The sequence below is a fragment of the Pelodiscus sinensis genome, chromosome 29, assembly GCF_052426305.1.
Source record: "Pelodiscus sinensis isolate ZL-2025 chromosome 29, ASM5242630v1, whole genome shotgun sequence".
Taxonomy (NCBI): domain Eukaryota; kingdom Metazoa; phylum Chordata; order Testudines; family Trionychidae; genus Pelodiscus; species Pelodiscus sinensis.
In genome coordinates this window covers 14,015,091-14,033,182 of record NC_143080.1, presented here as the reverse complement: position 1 = coordinate 14,033,182, position 18,092 = coordinate 14,015,091, and the positions used below count along the sequence as shown (strand labels likewise).

Sequence of the window (18,092 nt, the reverse complement as noted above, 5' to 3'; positions counted from 1 at the left end):
TGGAGGGGGCTGGGCTGAGCTGAGCCTCTCCACTACTGCTGTGACTCCACGTCGCTGGGCGTCCTGCCGGCTGGGGCGCACTGGTTGTGTTCCTGTGCGTAGGTAGCCATGGGCTAACCCCGGGCCATAGACGTGCCCCCTCGCACTCCCTGGATGCTGCAGAGGGATTCCGGAGGGAAGGCACGTGGCCAGACTTCCCGCTTTGAGTGATTGCGGGGTGGGGACCCCCAGTCCTTGCCAAATAGCCTGAGGGTGCCGCTTTGTGTGTTGTGCACAGAGTTTCCCAGGACGGGACAGGTGAGATCCCCGGCCCAGCAGACCTTACCCTCTGCGTCAGGGCCCAGAAGGGAAGGGGGGAGCCGGATCCCCGGGTGCATGGGGCTAGCGCTCCCATCACAGGGTACCCATCACGGTGCTTTCCATCCACCTTTCCTCTTGGCTTCATGCAGACGCAAGTTCACTAAAAAGGCGCCGACCAGCAGTTCCCAGCGGAGCTTCGTGGAGTTTGTCCTGGAACCTCTGTACAAGATCCTGGCTCAGGTACGTGCTCGCTCGCCCGTTGCTCTGGCGTGAGCGCCGGGCCTCGTGTGACGGCGCATCGGGGACCCCCGAGCCTGCCCCCGTCCGCAGCAAGATGGATCCGCCAGCCAGTAGAGTAGGGAGGGTTCATTGCTTCTCAGAGATAGAGCCCAGCCCGGATTTGATGTGGACATTGGAGTAAGGGGCAGGCAGCCGCAGACCCCGTGGGGCAGGGTCCACAGGCCCCTGAACCCCCAGTACCGGATTTAGTCTCTTCTCATGTTTGCCCAGCCAAGACTGCCCCCCTCTCAGCCCCGGGCCATTGACTCTCCGCCGGTAGCCACACCCCGTCCTTTGTTCAGCCGCCTTCCCCTGGCCTTGTGAGAAGTTGCTAGGCTGTCCGCAGCGACACCCCCCTCCTCCCCCAGCTGGGCTGTGCTTACAGACACCGGCCAGTAGGGGTCACCCACAGCCCAACAGCAACCAGCGTGGACCCAGGGCCACAAGAGCGTACAGCCCCCTCCCCCCCCCCCCCCCCCCGTCCATCACCCCAGGTAACTCTGCCTGTGCTGTTGGGAGTTAGAAGCTTTCCCCGCCCTGGACGCCAGGTGGGTCTGCGCCTGAGACCTGCCAGCTGGGAACGTGCCACAGTCAGAGACCTGCCCCGCCCCCGCCCCCGCCCCTGTGCTGCTCCTCGTTCCAAGCGCGCCGGGAGCTCTCCGCAGCAGGGCCTGCGCCCGGGCCCTGGCTCCAGTGACCGCCAGCGACTCAGCTGCAGGCTGCCCCGCCGCTTTCCCGGCTGCAGCTGAACTGCTCTGGCCCCAGCGCCCCCAGGGTAGAGGGCCAGGGGTTGGCCTGCAGGACGCCCCCCTTCACATCGATGTCCCGGGCCAGGGCCGTGTGCCGGGCTGGGATGTACCATTGCCTGCCCGCGGGGGCGCCGGGCTGGGATGTACCATTGCCTGCCCGCGGGGGCGCCGGGCTGGGATGTACCATTGCCTGCCCGCGGGGGCGCCGGGCTGGGATGTACCATTGCCTGCCCGCGGGGGCGCCAAGCTGGGATGTACCATTGCCTGCCCGCGGGGGCGCCGGGCTGGGATGTACCATTGCCTGCCCGCGGGGGCGCCGGGCTGGGATGTACCATTGCCTGCCCGCGGGGGCGCCAAGCTGGGATGTACCATTGCCTGCCCGCGGGGGCGCCAAGCTGGGATGTACCATTGCCTGCCCGCGGGGGCGCCGGGCTGGGATGTACCATTGCCTGCCCGCGGGGGCGCCAAGCTGGGATGTACCATTGCCTGCCCGCGGGGGCGCCAAGCTGGGATGTACCATTGCCTGCCCGCGGGGGCGCCGGGCTGGGATGTACCATTGCCTGCCTGCGGGGGCGCCGGGCTGGGATGTACCATTGCCTGCCCGCGGGGGCGCCGGGCTGGGATGTACCATTGCCTGCCCGCGGGGGCGCCGGGCTGGGATGTACCATTGCCTGCCCGCGGGGGCGCCAAGCTGGGATGTACCATTGCCTGCCCGCGGGGACGGGGGTCTCTCGTTAACGGTGGCATGGCGCGTGCCGTCCCCCAGGTGGTTGGCGATGTGGACACCACCCTCCCCCGCACGCTGGATGAGCTCGGCATCCACCTGACCAAAGAGGAGCTGAAGCTGAACATCCGGCCCCTGCTAAGGCTGGTCTGCAAGAAGTTCTTTGGGGAGTTCACGGGTAAGTCCTGCCCCTGCCCTGGCTGTGGGAGCCGGGGGCTGGGCTGCGTTTCCTGCGGTGCTGCTAGTTGCCGGGCAGGCTGCCTGTTTCGGCGCCTGCCCCTGGGTTTAAGACCCATTGTAGGTCTTGGCCTTTGCACTAAGCTCAGGGGCCGACTTTCCCTTGGGAGGCAGGAGCTCTGGTGTCGTTTCCTGGCACACGCTGTATGGGACAGTGACTTGCACTGGCCTTGAAGTCCCTGGTCTCTGCTGTTAGCGTGTACTCAAGGGCTGCCCCGAGTGCCCAGCTGGGCCGTGAGAGGCCAGCAGGAGGGCTCCACGTGAGGGTCTCGGACCCTGCGCCCTTCGCCGGCTGCACGGTGCGTCCTTTGGCAGTTCTGCTGTAAGCCGCCTGCTTCCACGTGAGCGGAGTCGCCCAGAACTGGCCCCTCAGGTCAGGGCGCCGGGTGTTGTTCAAGCCCCTTCGGCCTGTCCTGGATTCCTGCCCTTGCAGCGTTCTCATGAGGCTCTGCTCTCCCAGGCTTCGTGGACATGTGTGTGCAGCACATTCCCTCCCCAAAGGTGGGCGCCAAGACCAAAATCGAGCACAGCTACACCGGCGGCGTCGACTCAGACCTGGGCGAGGCCATGAGCGAGTGTGACCCTGACGTAAGGCCCCTTGCGCTTCCGCGAGGTCTGCGAGCGCGGCACAGGGCGGTCGAGAGGCCCCTCCTGGCGACAGCCAGCAGCGTTCCACCATCCCTCCGCTCCAGGGGTGCAGCAGCCTGAGAGGGGTGGTTCTTGGGGACAGGGCAGGGGAAGCAGAGCTGGGGACAGAGCTCACCACAGCTGGCAGCTGCACTGTGACGTGTGGCTCTGGGGGCCTATGGTGGGCGACGGTTTGGCCATGTTAGAGGAAGGTTTGGCCATGTTTCTCGGCATGAAAATCAGCCTGGGGGAGTGTCAAGGCTGTTCCCCACTCTGGCACGATGAATGCAGTAGTGAGGGCCCGCACAAGCAACCCCAAAAGCTGATCTCTGCAGGCTTTGGTACAAAAACTGCCCCCAAAATCCTAACACCCGGACTTTGAGAAATAAAAAACCCGCTGCCTCCACCCAAGTATCACAAGAAAAACCAGGGAAGAGGTCGCTTGGGAACCTCAGCCCTAAAGTAAAACCAGGATCCGAAAATTAACCAATACCAGGTTCAGTAAAAAAGAACGAACTTTTTGTTTCTGCCATGGGCCAAAACTTAGTTCCAAAAGGGAGGAAAACCCCTTTTCTAACAGCACAGATCTCGGATCCAACAATCAAACCTGACGGCTTCTAGACTTTACCCTACTCACACATTATGAAGAGTCTTTTTCTTGGAGAGAGACCAGTCTCAGAGACCGTTTGAAATCCCTACCTGCATTCCTATTGGCTGACCCCTACCTGCATTCCTATTGGCTGACCCCTACCTGGCTAGGTACAGGGGACATAGTTAACCCCTCAGTCCCCAGGCTGCTGGCCATCCTTCATGGTTATGACAGGGAGCCTGAGCAGAACAGGAGCCTTTTGCACAGAAGGGATCCTGCTGGAGCCAGGGCCAGGCAGCAGCTCGGGAAGGGAAGAGCTGGCCTGTAAGAGTCGAGTCCCCTTAGACTGCTGAGGGAGGGGGAGGGGGGCGCCTCGGCCCGTGTAGGGTCTGAAATTAGTCCCACGAGCGGAGTTTTGCCAGGCCCGATGGTCGTGAGACCCGGGCAGGCCTGGCTCGGAGAGGTGGGGCCTCCAGCCACACAGAAATTCCAGCACCGGGTCTCCGCTAACGAGGGACCGGGCAGTTCAGCAGGTGGCGTCCTTCTGGCCCCCTCCCGCCCGCGCTTTTGGAAGTGGTGCCCCTGGGGGGAGGCCGGGCCCGAACGCCTCGGCAGGGGGGTGCCCCTGGGGGGAGGGGGCCGAACGCCTCGGCAGGGTCTGGGATCTCGCCATGCAGCTTCAGGCGGCCACCCTGGGCCCACGGGAAGAAATCCGCACTCGGCCTCCGTCACTTGAGGACGCGGGTAACCCTCTCCAGGGGCTGGCCAAGGGGGAGGGAGAGAACCGAGCACCCAGAACGGCTTGTCCCTCGTGCTGCAAGCGGGTGCGGTCGGTGCCCTGCAGGGGCGTTCTTGGGGGTGACTTTGGTTTCTCTTTGGGGGCAGGGCCCGCTGATGTGCCACACCACGAAAATGTACAGCACGGACGACGGCGTCCAGTTCCACGCCTTCGGCAGAGTGCTGAGCGGGACCATCCACGCCGGGCAGCCTGTCAAGGTGCTGGGAGAAAACTACACCTTGGAGGATGAAGAGGATTCGCAGATCTGCACTGTGGGTCGGCTGTGGATCTCGGTGGCAAGGTACCGGGGGGCGGAAACACCTCGCTGGAGGTGCCTCTGGGAGCCCCCACACTCGTTGCGCCTGCTGTCACGCTCCAGACTGGGGGGGGCGGGGCACATTTACTGGCATGAAAAGCCCCAGATTGGCCAGTATTGGGGCATGTTGAGGTCACCAAGTGGATCCGAAGTCCCGCTGAGCCCAGAGAATCACCACAGAGCTGGAAGAGACCTCAGAAGGTCAAGTCCAGCCCCCTGCTCTAGGCAGGACCAATCCCAACTAATTCAACCCGGCCAGGGCTTTGTCAAGCCGAGACTTAAACACCCCTAGGGATGGAGTCTCCACTACTGCCCCAGGTAACCCATTCCAGTGCTTCACCCCCCCTCTTAGTGAAATGGTTTTTCCTAAGATCCAACCTGGACCTCTCCCCCCGCAACTTGAGCCCATTGCTCCTTGTCCTGCCGCGTGAGAGCTTGCAGGGGGAGGGTGCGTGCCGTGCGGTGGGACCTGGAGGCGCGTTGCCGTTCTCTCGTCGTTGGCAGATCAGCGGGGCCCAGGCTTCTCCGCCGCATGCGACCTTGTTTGGCGACGCATCCTCCAAATACGCACCTGCCAGCACGGCACCACCGCCCGCATCCTGGCCCGTGCAGGGAGGTGACCTGGGGCTGGGGGGAGAGTGGAGAGCCAGGGTGTCAGGGCTGGGCCCAGCATCGATCGCAGCATCGCTCAGGCCAAATCCACGTGGGGCTGGGACCCCCACGTAGCCGGTCACTGTCGCTGGGAGCCAGGACAAGGCCCAGCACGTTTGCTCTGCAGCCTTCTCCCCACCAGGGATGTTAGCGGGTAGCCGAGTGGAGCATCGACTGCTCCTCCCTTCCCCCCCACCTCTCACAGGCAGCGGGGGGACAGAGGAGGCAGCTGGGTCCCCCTGTGGACAGGAGCTGCTGCCCCCAAGCAGCCCCCGTTTGCAGCAGCCCAGGCTGGCCACGTGCAGGGGCTGCTGGACCTGGCGCGAGCTGTGCAGAGCCGCAGCGCAGGTGGCTCCCAGAGCTGGCACGAGCCATGACAGCCGGCCCCTGGGGCTGCCCCCGCTGCGGCTCTGTGGAGCGGCCCTTCGCCACTATTCGTGTAGTGAAAACCAATTGTATCGACTAGCCGGAGAACCACAATTTAAAATCCTTCCCCCCCTCGGGACCAGGGGAAGGGCAGGCCTGCCCAGGCTGGGCCAGCGGTGGGTCCGTCCTGCCCTAGGCGTGATAGCCCATCTGGAGCCTTATCCACGGTGTCTGAGTGTGGGAGTTGTTGCCACAGGAGAGGGATTTGAAGGGGCGGACGGCCAGGCCCCTGCTCAGCTCCAGGGCGTGTCCCGCAGGTTGTGATCCGAGGAGGGCGGCTGGCCGGAGCCTGGCGAGGCGCTGTGGGTGGTGCCTGGCAGGCCTAACGGGCGGGCTGCCCCGCTCTGATTTCAGATACCACATCGAGGTGAACCGGGTCCCTGCTGGCAATTGGGTCCTGATCGAGGGGGTGGACCAGCCCATCGTGAAGACAGCAACCATCACAGAGCCGCGAGGCAACGAGGAGGTACCGTGTGTGCCGGGGGGTGCCTGGGGAGACGAACGTCCCGGGCTGGCTGGCTTGGTCAGGCTGAGGGGCAGCCCCGTTGTGCCTGGATGTGTCTGTCGACCCACAGACCCAGCAGGAATGCAGCTGGCCCGTCGGCCTGCTCCGCGGGGGTGGGTGGCGTGTGCCGGGGCCGGCCCACAAAGTGGGGATTTCCCTGGGCTCCGAATCGCAGTGATTGTTCTAATTTGGCTTCAGGCTCAGATCTTCCGGCCGCTGAAGTTCAACACCACGTCTGTCATCAAAATAGCCGTGGAGCCAGTCAACCCTTCGGAGCTCCCGAAAATGCTGGACGGCCTGCGGAAGGTCAACAAGAGCTACCCGTCGCTCACCACCAAGGTGCGTGGCTGGGCGGAGCCGAGGCGGTGCCCTTGGCCGCGGTGCTCTTCCCTCCTCCCCTCCCGGCTCGGCCTGGTGTAGCCCACACCTTACCCGTTCCAGCCCCGCCCGCTGCTGGCTTTGCCGAACCCGCCACTGGGAGTCTGCAGGGATTAGCCGCCCCGGATCCTTCCGGGGCGAACCCTGGGCCGTTCCCTAGAGCACCTTCGGCGCTAGGCCTGAGGGTTCCCACAGAGCCTGGGGGCGGAGTAACTGCTCCCTCCGGCCGGGCAGCTCTAAGCACGCCCTGCGTGGCCCTTGCTGGCAGCATAGGGCGGGGGCTGCTCTCCCTGCCCAGCAAGCCAGTCGCTTGTCTTGTCTAGGAGCTGGGAACTTCCCCCTAGGTTCTCTGGCTGTCCCTTGGCCTTGTGGATGAGGCTGGGTCCGAGGGACTGCCCCGCCCTGCCCCACCCCGCCCCCAAGCAGCTGGGGCATCTGCTCTGGTGTTGCAGGTGGAGGAATCGGGGGAGCACGTGATCCTGGGAACGGGTGAGCTGTACCTGGACTGCGTGATGCACGACTTGCGGAAGATGTATTCAGAGATCGATATCAAGGTGAGGAGGGGAACCGAGCCTTTCCTGCCATCTGTGCTGGGGTATGTTAAAGGGGCCTCCTCTCCCCCGGCTGCAGCCCAGGCCCGCTGCTCCGCCGGGTGTCATGGCGGCAGCTCCGGAGCTGCAGGGACGGCTGCTGAAAGCGACTCCGTGCGGCTGCCCCTGCCTGGCTTTGGGAGCGTGGCCGAGCCGCTCGCCGTGTGCACTGCCGGCCTGGCGCAGGGTGGCACTGGGGCGGCCGGAGGCCCTCGGGTGCCAGGCAGCGGCGAAGGGTGCATGCCGGTTGCTCCTTTCCAGGGCCTGCAGTGTGATGGGGAGAAGCGACCCTTGAGGCCGGCAGATGCATCGCTCCGGGCCAGCCCCGGGCATCTCCCCGGCTCCTGAGCTTTGCCGTTTTTCCCCCGAGAGGCCGGGGAATCCTGCGTTTCCACTGCAGGAGTCACTGCTCGGCCAAGGGCCGGCTCCAGGCACGCTTCCTGCCGTGCAGCTCGCTCTGCCATCCGGGGAGCCGGCAGCTCGCAGGCAGAGCCAGAGGTGTAGGTTGGGCAGCTGCCCCCGCAGCCGGGGCCTGCGGACGGCCATGGGCCCCCTGCATCACCGCAAGCTCCCCTCTCCTCTGGTGTCGCTGGGGGCCAGGCTGAGCCGGCTGCCGAGGTGACCCCGTGAGAGCTCGGCCCCAGAGCTCGGCAGAGTCCCCGTGAGCTGGGTGCAGAGCGGCTCGCTGAGCACGTTGGGGGAGGAGGATTTCATGGAGCTGCAGCACAGCGACACGAGGGGCGTTTGCTGCGGGATTTGGCCCCGTGATGCTGCAGCGCTCATGGGGCCTTCGTACAACCTAGGGCCCCCGCCCCGGCTGCAGGAGCCTCGGGGCACGGTCAAGTTGGAATTGACAATTTCACGCCCTGTTTTCGGAGCCCCCAGTGGCCTCAGTCGAATTTCCTGGGTGTAAATGCTTCCTCTCCCGTGCTGCTGAGAGAGACCCGCAGCTGTCCAGGCGGCCAGACTTGCTGACGGGTGGGCGCTGACTCGACACCCGGGGCTGGGCACAAAGGAAGCATGGAAGGGAACAGGCGCCTGAGTTTTCCCTCCTTGCTTTCGGTCACTGTGATCTCTGGCCTTCCGGTAACCGTGGGAGGTTTAAAAGGCTTCAGACAGCGCCTGTCTCAAAGCCAAGGCTGGTTGTGACGTTGAAAAAAGGTCACGCGCTGCTCTTGTTGCTCTTAAAGGTTGCTGATCCGGTTGTGACGTTCTGTGAGACTGTTGTGGAAACCTCCTCCCTGAAGTGTTTTGCTGAGACGCCCAATAAGAAGTACGTCTGGGTGACGGTCGTCCAGCTCTGGACTGGTGTCCCTTCCCCAGCCCCTCTCCGGCGTGGGTAGGGCACATCCCACACCAGCCCGGCTCCTTGCCCTTCCTTTGCACGCCCAGCTGGCCGGTGTGGGAGGTGGCGTGCAGCGCCAGACGGCCGGGCCTGTGATCTGGCCTGGCAGCCCCGTGTTTCCAGCCCTCTGCAGCGCAGGAGGGGCAGCCCTGCCCTCCCCAGAGGCTGAGCAGAAAGGGACCCAGCTGGACTCGAGCTGGTTCAGAGGCTGGTTCCCAGCGTCCAGGGCTCGCTCTCATGTCATCCACTAACCTGCCTGCTGGACTCCAGGCCCTGCCTTTCCCCCGGCCGGCCCGAGTCTCCTGCTTGCCAGAGCGCCTCAGAAACAGGCAGCAAAGGGACACGCGGGCGAGGCCGCGCTCCAGGGCACCCTGCCCGCGCAGCTGTTGAGAACTGGGCTTCCTCCCCCCCGCCCTGTCTCTGGGCTCCTCGGCCCCTTGCCCGGCTGCTGCCCGCTGATGGCGTCAATCCTCCCCGCGCAGGAACAAGATCACGATGATTGCGGAGCCCCTGGAGAAGGGGCTTGCGGAGGACATTGAGAACGAGGTGGTGCAGATCAGCTGGAACAGGTGTGGCTGGTTGGGGGGGGCCGGCTACGCCCAGTGCTGCCCTTTGCACGCAGGAGTGAGGGCGGGCGGTGGCCAGGAAGGAGCCTCTGGGACTCTCAGCATCAGCCTGGTCCCCGAGGAAGAGGCCTCTGACAGGGATGGGGTCTGTAAATGTCGCGGCCACTGCAGTGAATCCTGGGGTGCCCCATGGCCCCCCTTGGGCAGGGGTACGTGGCCTCACCAGGAGGCCGTGTGGGGAGAGTCTAGAAGGCACCTGGCTGCCCCACAGGGCCCCCCAGCCCCATCCCTCCATTCCCTCAGGGAGCGGGGGAAGCCACCCAGGACTGCCCCCTGCCCTTAGCCATCAGGAGCAGGGGAAGCTCTCCCAGAAGTGAGGGAAATCCCCTGGCTCTCCCCTACGTCCGAGGCTTCCTCAGCCCCCTCACCCACCCCCACCCCGAGTGTTTCTTCCCAGCTTCTGCCACTGGAGCGGGATCCTGCTGCCCCAGCTTGGCCCTGTCCCTTCCCAGGAGTGGGACCGCCTTGGCAGCTTCACGGCTCACCAAACGGAATGGAGGCTGCCCCCAACTTCTTGCCCCAGCTCCCAGCGAGAAGCAGGGTCCAGCCTCCCATCTCTGTGTCTCTTGTCAGTTTCACAGCTCCTACCTTGAAACTGACAAGACAGGGTGTCTGCAGACACTGTGGGGCCCTAACCTCCCCCCAGCCTTATGCCACTCACGGAGATGGCGCTGCGATGTGGCTGCAGCTGACAGGGGGAGGGAGGCTGCTGTGTAGACACTGACATAATCAGGTTGCCATAAGCTGCCTTACGTGGACCTGGCTGTAGCGCAGTGAGCCCCAGAGCCGGGGGAGCTGGGAGGCTGCTTCCTGCCTGTGCGGCTCTGCCCGGGAGCCAGGAACGGGCTCATGTTCTGCTCTGTTCCCTTCCCATCAGGAAGAAGCTGGGCGAGTTCTTCCAGACCAAGTATGACTGGGATTTGCTGGCTGCCCGCTCCATCTGGGCCTTTGGGCCAGATGCCACCGGCCCAAACATTCTGGTGGACGACACGCTGCCCTCAGAGGTGAGAGCGGCCGCGCCGGGGAAGGAAGCCGGCTGGGACGACCTGGGGCAGCGTTTCCCCCTGCGGTGGGAGGCGGCACCTTTTCCCAGGCTGTGGCAGGAGGGGTGTGGAGCTCTACCTGGGCCAGAGAGCGGGTTTACTGGCTAGAACGGGCTGACAGGGTTTCTCTGGGCTAGTCCCTGCTTTGCCTTGGCTTTGGGTCCAGCCGTTTGTACAGGGGTGGGTTAGATATGGCCCATTGGCCCGATTCAGCCAGAAAAGGGCCTATGGGAGCTGATAGTCCCTGCCCCCTGCAAAATCTATGTGCAAAGACACTCCCCCTCTCCCCCCCCCTCCCCCACTCACACACAGCACAGAGAGCCACATGGCACAGAGCAGTCGGGGGCTGCTGGCTGGGAGCTGCTTAAGTAAGTGTCTCCCCACCAGAGCCTGCCTATGGCACTGCACCCCCTCCCACACCCCAACTCCTTCCCAGACCCTGAACCCCCTCTCGCACCCCTCCCCCAGGCCAGAATCCTCTCCTGCATCGGTACCCCCTCCTGGACCCTGCATCTCAATCCCTGCTCCAGGTCACAACCCCTCCATCCTCTCTCCTGCACCCAGTCTCCTACCCCGAGCTCCTTTCTGCACCCAGCCTCTGTCCCAGGCCCCCCACCCCTCCATACAAAAGTGCAGCCCTTGACCACTTACCAAATGTTGGAGCAGCCTCCATCTAGAGTGACTGCCTGCGCCATAGCTAAGACACTGACTCAGTGCCTGGGGCCCAAGTCCTGCGACTTTGATTTATGGATCGAGGGACCTTGGGTCGATTGTGCCGGGGTCGAAGGAGGAGAAGCTGCCTGGTGCTGGGAGGGCCCTGTGCATGTAGAGCGGTGCTGCTGCTCTGGGAACGTGCTCGGCCCTTGCTGCAGGGCTGACTGGCCGCATCTCTTCCCGGCAGGTGGATAAGGCCCTGCTGGGCTCCGTGAAGGACAGCATCGTGCAGGGCTTCCAGTGGGGCACCCGGGAAGGGCCCCTCTGTGACGAATGTAAGTACAAGACCGTGGGCAGCTGTGAATAAAACAAGAACCAGTTAACCTGGCTGCCAAATGGCAGGAGAGTTATGAAAGGCCAAGTCCATGGTTATGCCCCAGGCAAAAGGCCAGCTCTGCTTTAACCACCAGGAGTGTTGCTGTTCAAACATGTTGGACTAGGTATCAGGCAGTGCAGAAAAGGCAGAAGCAGTCAATAAATATTTCTGGTCAGATGTCATTCATGCTGCTGAAATACATTCCATTCCAAAAGTACCTGGGAAAGAGCAGCTACTGGGGCTAGTCCTTGTTAAACCAGCAGAACCGGAGAACTTGCCTCCAAGAGTTTGAAAAGAGCTGGCCAAGGGGAACGTTAAGCGTGACTTGGTCACAGTCTGTAAGTACAGGCAGCTTTGACCAGCCCAGTAGCAGTCTAGAGCAGGGCTACTCTGCTTTGAAAGCCCGGGGGCCACAGCACATGCCGAGGGCCGCAACTTAAGTGTGGTTGCAAATAGCTTCTTTCACACTGACGGGCACAAATACAAAGATTAAGGCAAGACCCACAACACGCAGGCCCCATCTACGTCAGTTCTGCTGAGATTAGTAAAATGCACCATTACCCCGATTTCCACCCATATGGCTGCACTTCTAATGAGCAATGACAGTCCAGGAATTCTAATCGACTGCTTTTTTGTTTTGGCTCCCACCTGCGAGCGGGGTGTTGAGCCCCCTGTAACCCCAAACGGCGCCGCGGGCCGCACACAGACGGGCGGGGTGTTGAGCCCCCTGTAACCCCAAACAGCGCCGCGGGCCGCACACAGGCGGGCGGGGTGTTGAGTAGCCCTGGTCTAGCAGACAGAACAGGGTCCGACTGAAGTTGAAGCGAGACCAGGGTACACTAGAAAGTGGGTTCTTCCTCACTGGCTGCTTGTCCGTGTAGACGGGCTGTTTGCCTGAGACGTGCACTCTCGGTCCAGCCAACAGGACTCACTGCAGAGCCACCCTGTGGCCGTGTCGCAGGAACTCGGGGATCGCAGAGGTCCCTTCTGGCCTTCAGTCTGTGGGACTCTCCCGCGATGCTGAGGGGTGTCCCCCCCCCCCCGGGCTGGGTGGCTGGGCGAGCTCTGCCGGGTGCGGCTGGGGCTGGTCTCTGAAAGGATGTAACGGGGTTTCCTGTTCTCACCGGCTCTCCCCCGCAGTGATCCGCAACGTGAAGTTCAAGATCCTGGATGCTGTGATTGCGCAGGAGCCGCTGCACCGGGGCGGGGGGCAGATTATCCCCACCGCCCGCAGGGTCGTGTACTCCGCCTTCCTCATGGTACGTGGCCTGTGAATTCCTGTCCTGAGCCCCGGGGTCCGGGCTGCGCCCAGTGTGCGTGGGAAGTGGCGGGAGCTGCGTCTCCGGGCCCATCGCTCGGGGAGGGGGCTCCCTGTGCGGCAGAACAGACCCGCAGCCCCACAGGGCTCCGTTTACCCGCTGCCGAGTCTGGTCCTTCCATTGCGCGCCCGCAGGGTCCCGTGTGCTGCCTCCAGGCCTGCGGGAGCACCCGGGGCCTGGGCTCTTATTTCCCTTCCTCCTGCAGGCCACGCCGCGGCTGATGGAGCCGTACTACTTTGTGGAGGTGCAGGCGCCTGCGGATTGCGTGTCTGCCGTGTACACCGTGCTGGCCCGGCGGAGGTGAGCGCAGCCTGGAACCTCTGGCGGGTCTGGGGTAGGGTCCCGGGGAGCCCCCACTCCAGCCCTGGGGGCGCTGCTGATCGAACTCAGCCCTGTCCCCGTGGCGCTCGTGCACGGCCGCAGAGGGGACGCTCCACGGATTGTGCCTCCGGCGCACGGGGGAGCACTAATTCTTTGTGCCGCTTCCACAGGGGTCATGTGACTCAGGACGCGCCAATCCCAGGCTCCCCCCTTTACACCATCAAAGCCTTTATCCCGGCCATCGACTCGTTTGGGTTCGAGACCGACCTGAGGACTCACACGCAGGGCCAGGCGTTCTCCCTGTCCGTCTTCCACCACTGGCAGGTGAGTTCTGCAGCCACGGGAGGTGGGGGGGGGTTGTCTTTAAGGCCCTTGTCCCGGTGGCCGTGCTGTGTCCCCGGAGCCACGGGACTGGGGTTGGGGAGGGGCCTCTGCTTCCTTCCTGTGTGCTAGTGGCACATGACTGCTGCTGGCCACGGGCTCCGTCTGCGCGCAGGAGAGTGTCCAGACTGCGTGGGCGGGCGCGCTGGAAAGGAAGCTGAGAGCCGTCTGTAGAATGGCCACCGGGCACCTGCGCTCTGTCTCCTTCCCCCGTTGCCCGTCCCCGCACAGCTTTCGGCACAAGAGCTCTTGCGCCAAGAGGAGTTTTTCCTCCTCGGCGGGGGATCCTACGCCGGGAACCCCTCTTCCGCCGCTTCACTTGTGCAAAAACGCACTTGAGGTGTGGACGCTCCGCGGGTTTTCTCCCAAAAACTCTGCAGTGAGGACCTAGCCTCGGGGGCCTGCCGCCCTGACAGGAAGCTGCCTCAGTGGCACCTCCAGCCCTTCTACTCAGGGAGCAAGAAAAGCAGGAGCTGGGATCCGGGGTTCAGCAGGGCGGGCGCCGGTCCAGCTCCGCCGCTAACTGCTGCAGAGTCCATGTCAGTGCTCGCTGACAGGGCCGGCTGAGCTGGGGCGTCGGATCCTGCTGGCTCCGGGCACCTCGGACGCTGCCCTGCGAGGCTCGACTGCCATTCCTGAGGCAGCCGTGTCTGCACCGACGGGTCCATGCGCGCTCTGGGCTTGGCGACAGGCGGCACCGCGTGTCAGAAAACAAAACCCTCCCGGGTCTGATGGGCACTGTGGACTGGCCTGTGGGGCCCTTCCATGCTGCGTGGGCGCCCGAGCTCGGCCCAGTGCGTCTCCCAGCCCCTCTCTGCTGTAGCGCCCAAGCCGGGCCTGGCCCATGCAGCCAGGCTACCCTGGCGGGGGACAGCCAGGGGCAGGAGTGGGGCAGGCCAGCAGGGGCCGGGTGCCTGCCCCACACGGGACCGGGCAGACAGACTGGCTGCCTGGGGCACTTTGAGGGCTCAGCCCAAGTTGCTCCAGTTGAGGCTCCCAGCGGCTCCACTCTCCCCTGCTGACTCCCTGCCCGGTTTCAGATCGTGCCTGGAGACCCCTTGGACAAAAGCATCGTCATCCGGCCCTTGGAGCCCCAGCCGGCACCGCACCTGGCCAGGGAGTTCATGATCAAGACCAGGCGCAGGAAGGTAAGGCCAGCAGCCGCCGCGCCGCAGTGCAGCCTTCCCCCCCGTGCACGGGTCACTCGGGCCTGTGTACCCTGGTGCCCGCTGTGCCGTGGGCTGGGTGCGCTGCCTGGCGCCTCGCACGGTGACTCCCCTCCCCTGCTGTGCCGTGCGCTGCCTGGCGCCTCGCACGGTGACTCCCCTCCCCTGCTGTGCCGTGCGCTGCCTGGCGCCTCGCACGGTGACTCCCCTCCCCTGCTGTGCCGTGCGCTGCCTGGTGCCTCGCACGGTGACTCCCCTCCCCTGCTGTGCCGTGCGCTGCCTGGCGCCTCGCACGGTGACTCCCCTCCCCTGCTGTGCCGTGCGCTGCCTGGCGCCTCGCACGGTGACTCCCCTCCCCTGCTGTGCCGTGCGCTGCCTGGTGCCTCGCACGGTGACTCCCCTCTGCTGCTGTGCCGTGCGCTGGGTGTGCTGCCTGGTGCCTCGCACGGTGACGCCCCCTGCCCGGCTGCTGCGGGACCCGGTTCCCAGGCTGTGTGCGCCCAGGCGGGCTGCTCGGCTCCAGCTCCGCGGGCTCTTCCCGCTCCGCTCACCCCCCCTCTCCTTCCCAGGGCCTGAGCGAGGACGTGAGCATCAGCAAGTTCTTCGACGACCCCATGTTGCTGGAGCTGGCCAAGCAGGACGTGGTTCTGAACTACCCCATGTGAGCGCTGCACCAGGCCGCCCAGAGACTGCTCCTGGCTGCCGGCCCGGCGGCTCCCCCGCGCACACCGGCCCCCCCGCGCACACCGGCCGCCTGGGCCGCGGGCCTCCAGCGCTTAGGCTCCCGTGCGCGGCGCCGCTCTGCGCTCCGGGTCGATGGCGTCGCTGTGGGCCTGGCGCTTCCCCTGCCGGGCGCTGCGGGCCAGGCCCCGTGGCCTCAGCCGCCTGCGTGCGCCTCCGTGGAGCTGGGGGCTCCCGCGCCAGCGACACGGGCAGGGTAGAGCCGGGGGGGGCAGAGCCCAGCCCTGCTGCCCGTCCGGGTTTTTATTTCTCTGTGGGAGGGTTTGTGTTTGAGCCTTGTTGGACTGGAATAAACCCCCCTCCCGCAGCCTGTGGCCTGGGCTTTCCTTCCGGGGGGCGCGGCCTGCTCACAGCCCTGTAGCCTGCCCCATAACCCCGCTCCGGCCCCCTTCCCTCACGGGCCTCCCCCAACCAGGCTGGCTCGCCGGCTGCCGCCACCCGCCCCGTCCACGATGGGCCCAGTAATCGAATGGCCCGTGCTGGGCGCTGCTCCCCCCGGGCTGCCCCTCTAGGCCGCTGGTGGGAGCTGGCGCTGTCCCTGTTAACCTCCCGCTGCTGGGCTGGTCTCAGGCTCTGTCCAGCCTGTCGGCTCCCAGCCCCTCCTGCCCGGCTGGCCCTTCCGGGTCCCATCCCCAGTGCTGCCTGCGTCTCCAGGCCTCTCGCTGGTGGGGCTGGCTGGCCTGAGCTGGCCGAGGGGGGACGCCACCGGCAGCAGCACGTGGTCCCGGTCCAGCCGCAGGGGCAGGCCCCTGTCTCATGGCGGCCTGGGCTGGGCTTTGCGGGGCCTGTCCCCATCTGCACGGAGGCCAGGGCCCAGGACGGGGCTGGGCTGTGGGGTACGTCCCTCCCCCTCCTGCCCTGTGGCATGGGGCGGGCAGGTCGCCTGCCTCCTGCCTAGATCCCCCAGCCTGCTCCTGCCCTGCACCCTGCCTCCCTCCCAGCCTGCTCCTATCTGCTGCCCATATCCCCATCCCCAGCCTGCTGTACCCTACCACCCAGGCCCCACCCCCCAAGCCCGCTGCCTGGCACTCCCCTCCCACACACCGAACCTCTCAATTTCAGCCCCACATCCCCTCCCCCACCAGAGCCTGGGGGGCCACCAGATACTAGTGCAGGCCCCAGGCTGTGCTGGGGGAGGGGATGTGGGGAGCGCCTTTCTGCTTCTCCGGCAGGGCTGTGTTGGGGGGGGGGAGTTGCCTTGCACATGGGTGCGGCTCCCCACTGATTTTTCTCGGGGGCAGCAGCTCCTCCCCCAAACAAGTTCCCACCCTGCCCAGACGGGACAGGGCCCAGGCCCCAGGCCGAGGGTCCACGGCTGCACCCAATCCCTGACTCCAGCCGCGAGGGGGGGCAGCTGCACAGGAGCCTGGCCCGGGTGGGCAGCGCGAGCCCCTAGCCAGGAGCTTGGGCCAGGCCTCTGCTGCCCCCTGGCCTGGCTCTGCCTGGGGCCCGCAGGCTGGGGGGCCCCTTGCCAGCCCCAAATGCAAGTGCCCGTCTTGCCGCCCGGCCTGGGGGCTAAACGGGCCTCAGACTGCGCTGGGACAGCTGGTTCTGGTGCCGTGGCCGGCTGGAAGCTGCCAGCAGCGGCTCCTCCCCCCCCCCCCCCCCCCCCCACGCCTTTGGCCACGAGGGCTTGTGTCAAGGGGGCTCAGCTCTGAGCGGGACTGGGCCTGAAGCCGGGCTCGCCAGCAGGGTGGAGGAAACGGGAGCCCGCTCGTAGCTCCAGGCCGCGTTGCCGCAGGGGCACTGGGGGCAGCAGCCTTGGGCGGGGACAGAACAAATCCCCTTGTGTGACGGGCCGGGCTGGGCACAGCCGAGGGCGTCTGCTCAGGGCGAATTGCTCCGATTCAGGGCTCCGTGCAGCCCCAGACTGGAGACCATCCCGAACGGGCCGCAAACCAGTCGCACCGAGCGCTTCAGCCGCCACCTGGCCAGCCAGAAGCCTCACGAGCAAAACCCTCCGACACCCCAGCAATACCGTGCCCCAAAGAGCCCCGGGCCTCACACGGGGGGGGGGGTTATAGAGCCCAACCTCACCACCCCGAGCGGCTTCTGGTCCCAAGAAACCAGCCACAGGTCCCTGGTCAATTTACACTCTGGACCTCACCCACAACCCACGCTGAGCCGATCCCTTAGAATCCACCAGCTACAGGTTTATCACTAAAAGAGAGAAAAGCAGGAGAGTGAGCTTGTTCCAGTATCGTACGTTACATGCCTCGAATCTCCCGGCTCTCGGCGCAGGCTCTAGCAGAGATGTTAGAACTGCTGGGTTAACAGTCCTTGGTGACCATTCTGTGTGGGGACGGGTGCACGGTTCTTTCCCGCTCGTGTTCCCTGCACTCTTCCCTTTAGAGCTGAGCTGAGCACCAAGATGGAGTCGGCCACTTGGCATATTTCTATCCCTTGCTGGTCTCTTCCAGGCTGGAGACAGTCACGTGGTCAGTGGCCAGGCACCTAGATTCCTTCTCTGGTACTTGAGACCTAGTGTTCCTGGTGCCTTGCTAATTTGCATGGCCATAGGCTGAGCTTTTCTCGCCCATGGCTCACGCACGTAGAGCCAAACTTCCCGTCTCCACACAGTACAGGTTCCGAACTCCACACCCAGACACTATACAGGCATGTGAAGAGCAGATACAGAATCAGACGACAATAAGCTTTCATTAGACACCTCACATGGCCCCCTTTGTACCAACTTTTGGGGCAAACACCCCCCGGGGGGCAGAGTGATCTGGCTGCTCCTAAAATCCAGTAACGTGACATCTTGTAGCCGTGGCAGGGCCCTGGGACTTCCGGCCAGTTCTGGGGTGACAGGAGTCGCTTCGCCAGTTTCAGGCTAGCCCAGCTGAGGGAGCGAGCGGCCCCCTTGGCTTGTGCCGCAACCCCGGGAAGAGGGGCCAGTGACCGTGCACCAGCAGTGGGGCCCTGAGCTGCTCCCTCGCGCCGCGCAGCCCCAGCTGCTCCCAGCTCGCCC

At 65.0% G+C, this 18,092-nt stretch overlaps 1 protein-coding gene across 2 annotated transcripts in view; it reads left to right on the top strand.

Annotated features, from left to right (window-relative positions):
* The window catches only part of EFTUD2 (elongation factor Tu GTP binding domain containing 2), a 33,805-nt gene extending 18,377 nt beyond the window's left edge, over positions 1–15,428 (top strand). For both annotated transcript variants that reach the window (XM_075911718.2, XM_075911719.2), the window contains exons 13-28: positions 450–540; positions 2,095–2,230; positions 2,750–2,877; positions 4,391–4,584; positions 6,031–6,142; positions 6,380–6,520; positions 7,012–7,113; positions 8,340–8,422; positions 8,977–9,063; positions 9,998–10,124; positions 11,065–11,152; positions 12,334–12,452; positions 12,718–12,812; positions 13,004–13,157; positions 14,255–14,362; positions 14,950–15,428. In XM_075911718.2, the coding sequence (XP_075767833.2) occupies positions 450–540; positions 2,095–2,230; positions 2,750–2,877; positions 4,391–4,584; positions 6,031–6,142; positions 6,380–6,520; positions 7,012–7,113; positions 8,340–8,422; positions 8,977–9,063; positions 9,998–10,124; positions 11,065–11,152; positions 12,334–12,452; positions 12,718–12,812; positions 13,004–13,157; positions 14,255–14,362; positions 14,950–15,045 (1,861 nt within the window). In that variant the 3' untranslated portion in view covers positions 15,046–15,428. The remainder of the gene's footprint in view (positions 1–449; positions 541–2,094; positions 2,231–2,749; positions 2,878–4,390; positions 4,585–6,030; positions 6,143–6,379; positions 6,521–7,011; positions 7,114–8,339; positions 8,423–8,976; positions 9,064–9,997; positions 10,125–11,064; positions 11,153–12,333; positions 12,453–12,717; positions 12,813–13,003; positions 13,158–14,254; positions 14,363–14,949) is intronic.
* Positions 15,429–18,092: the final 2,664 nt, after the last annotated feature.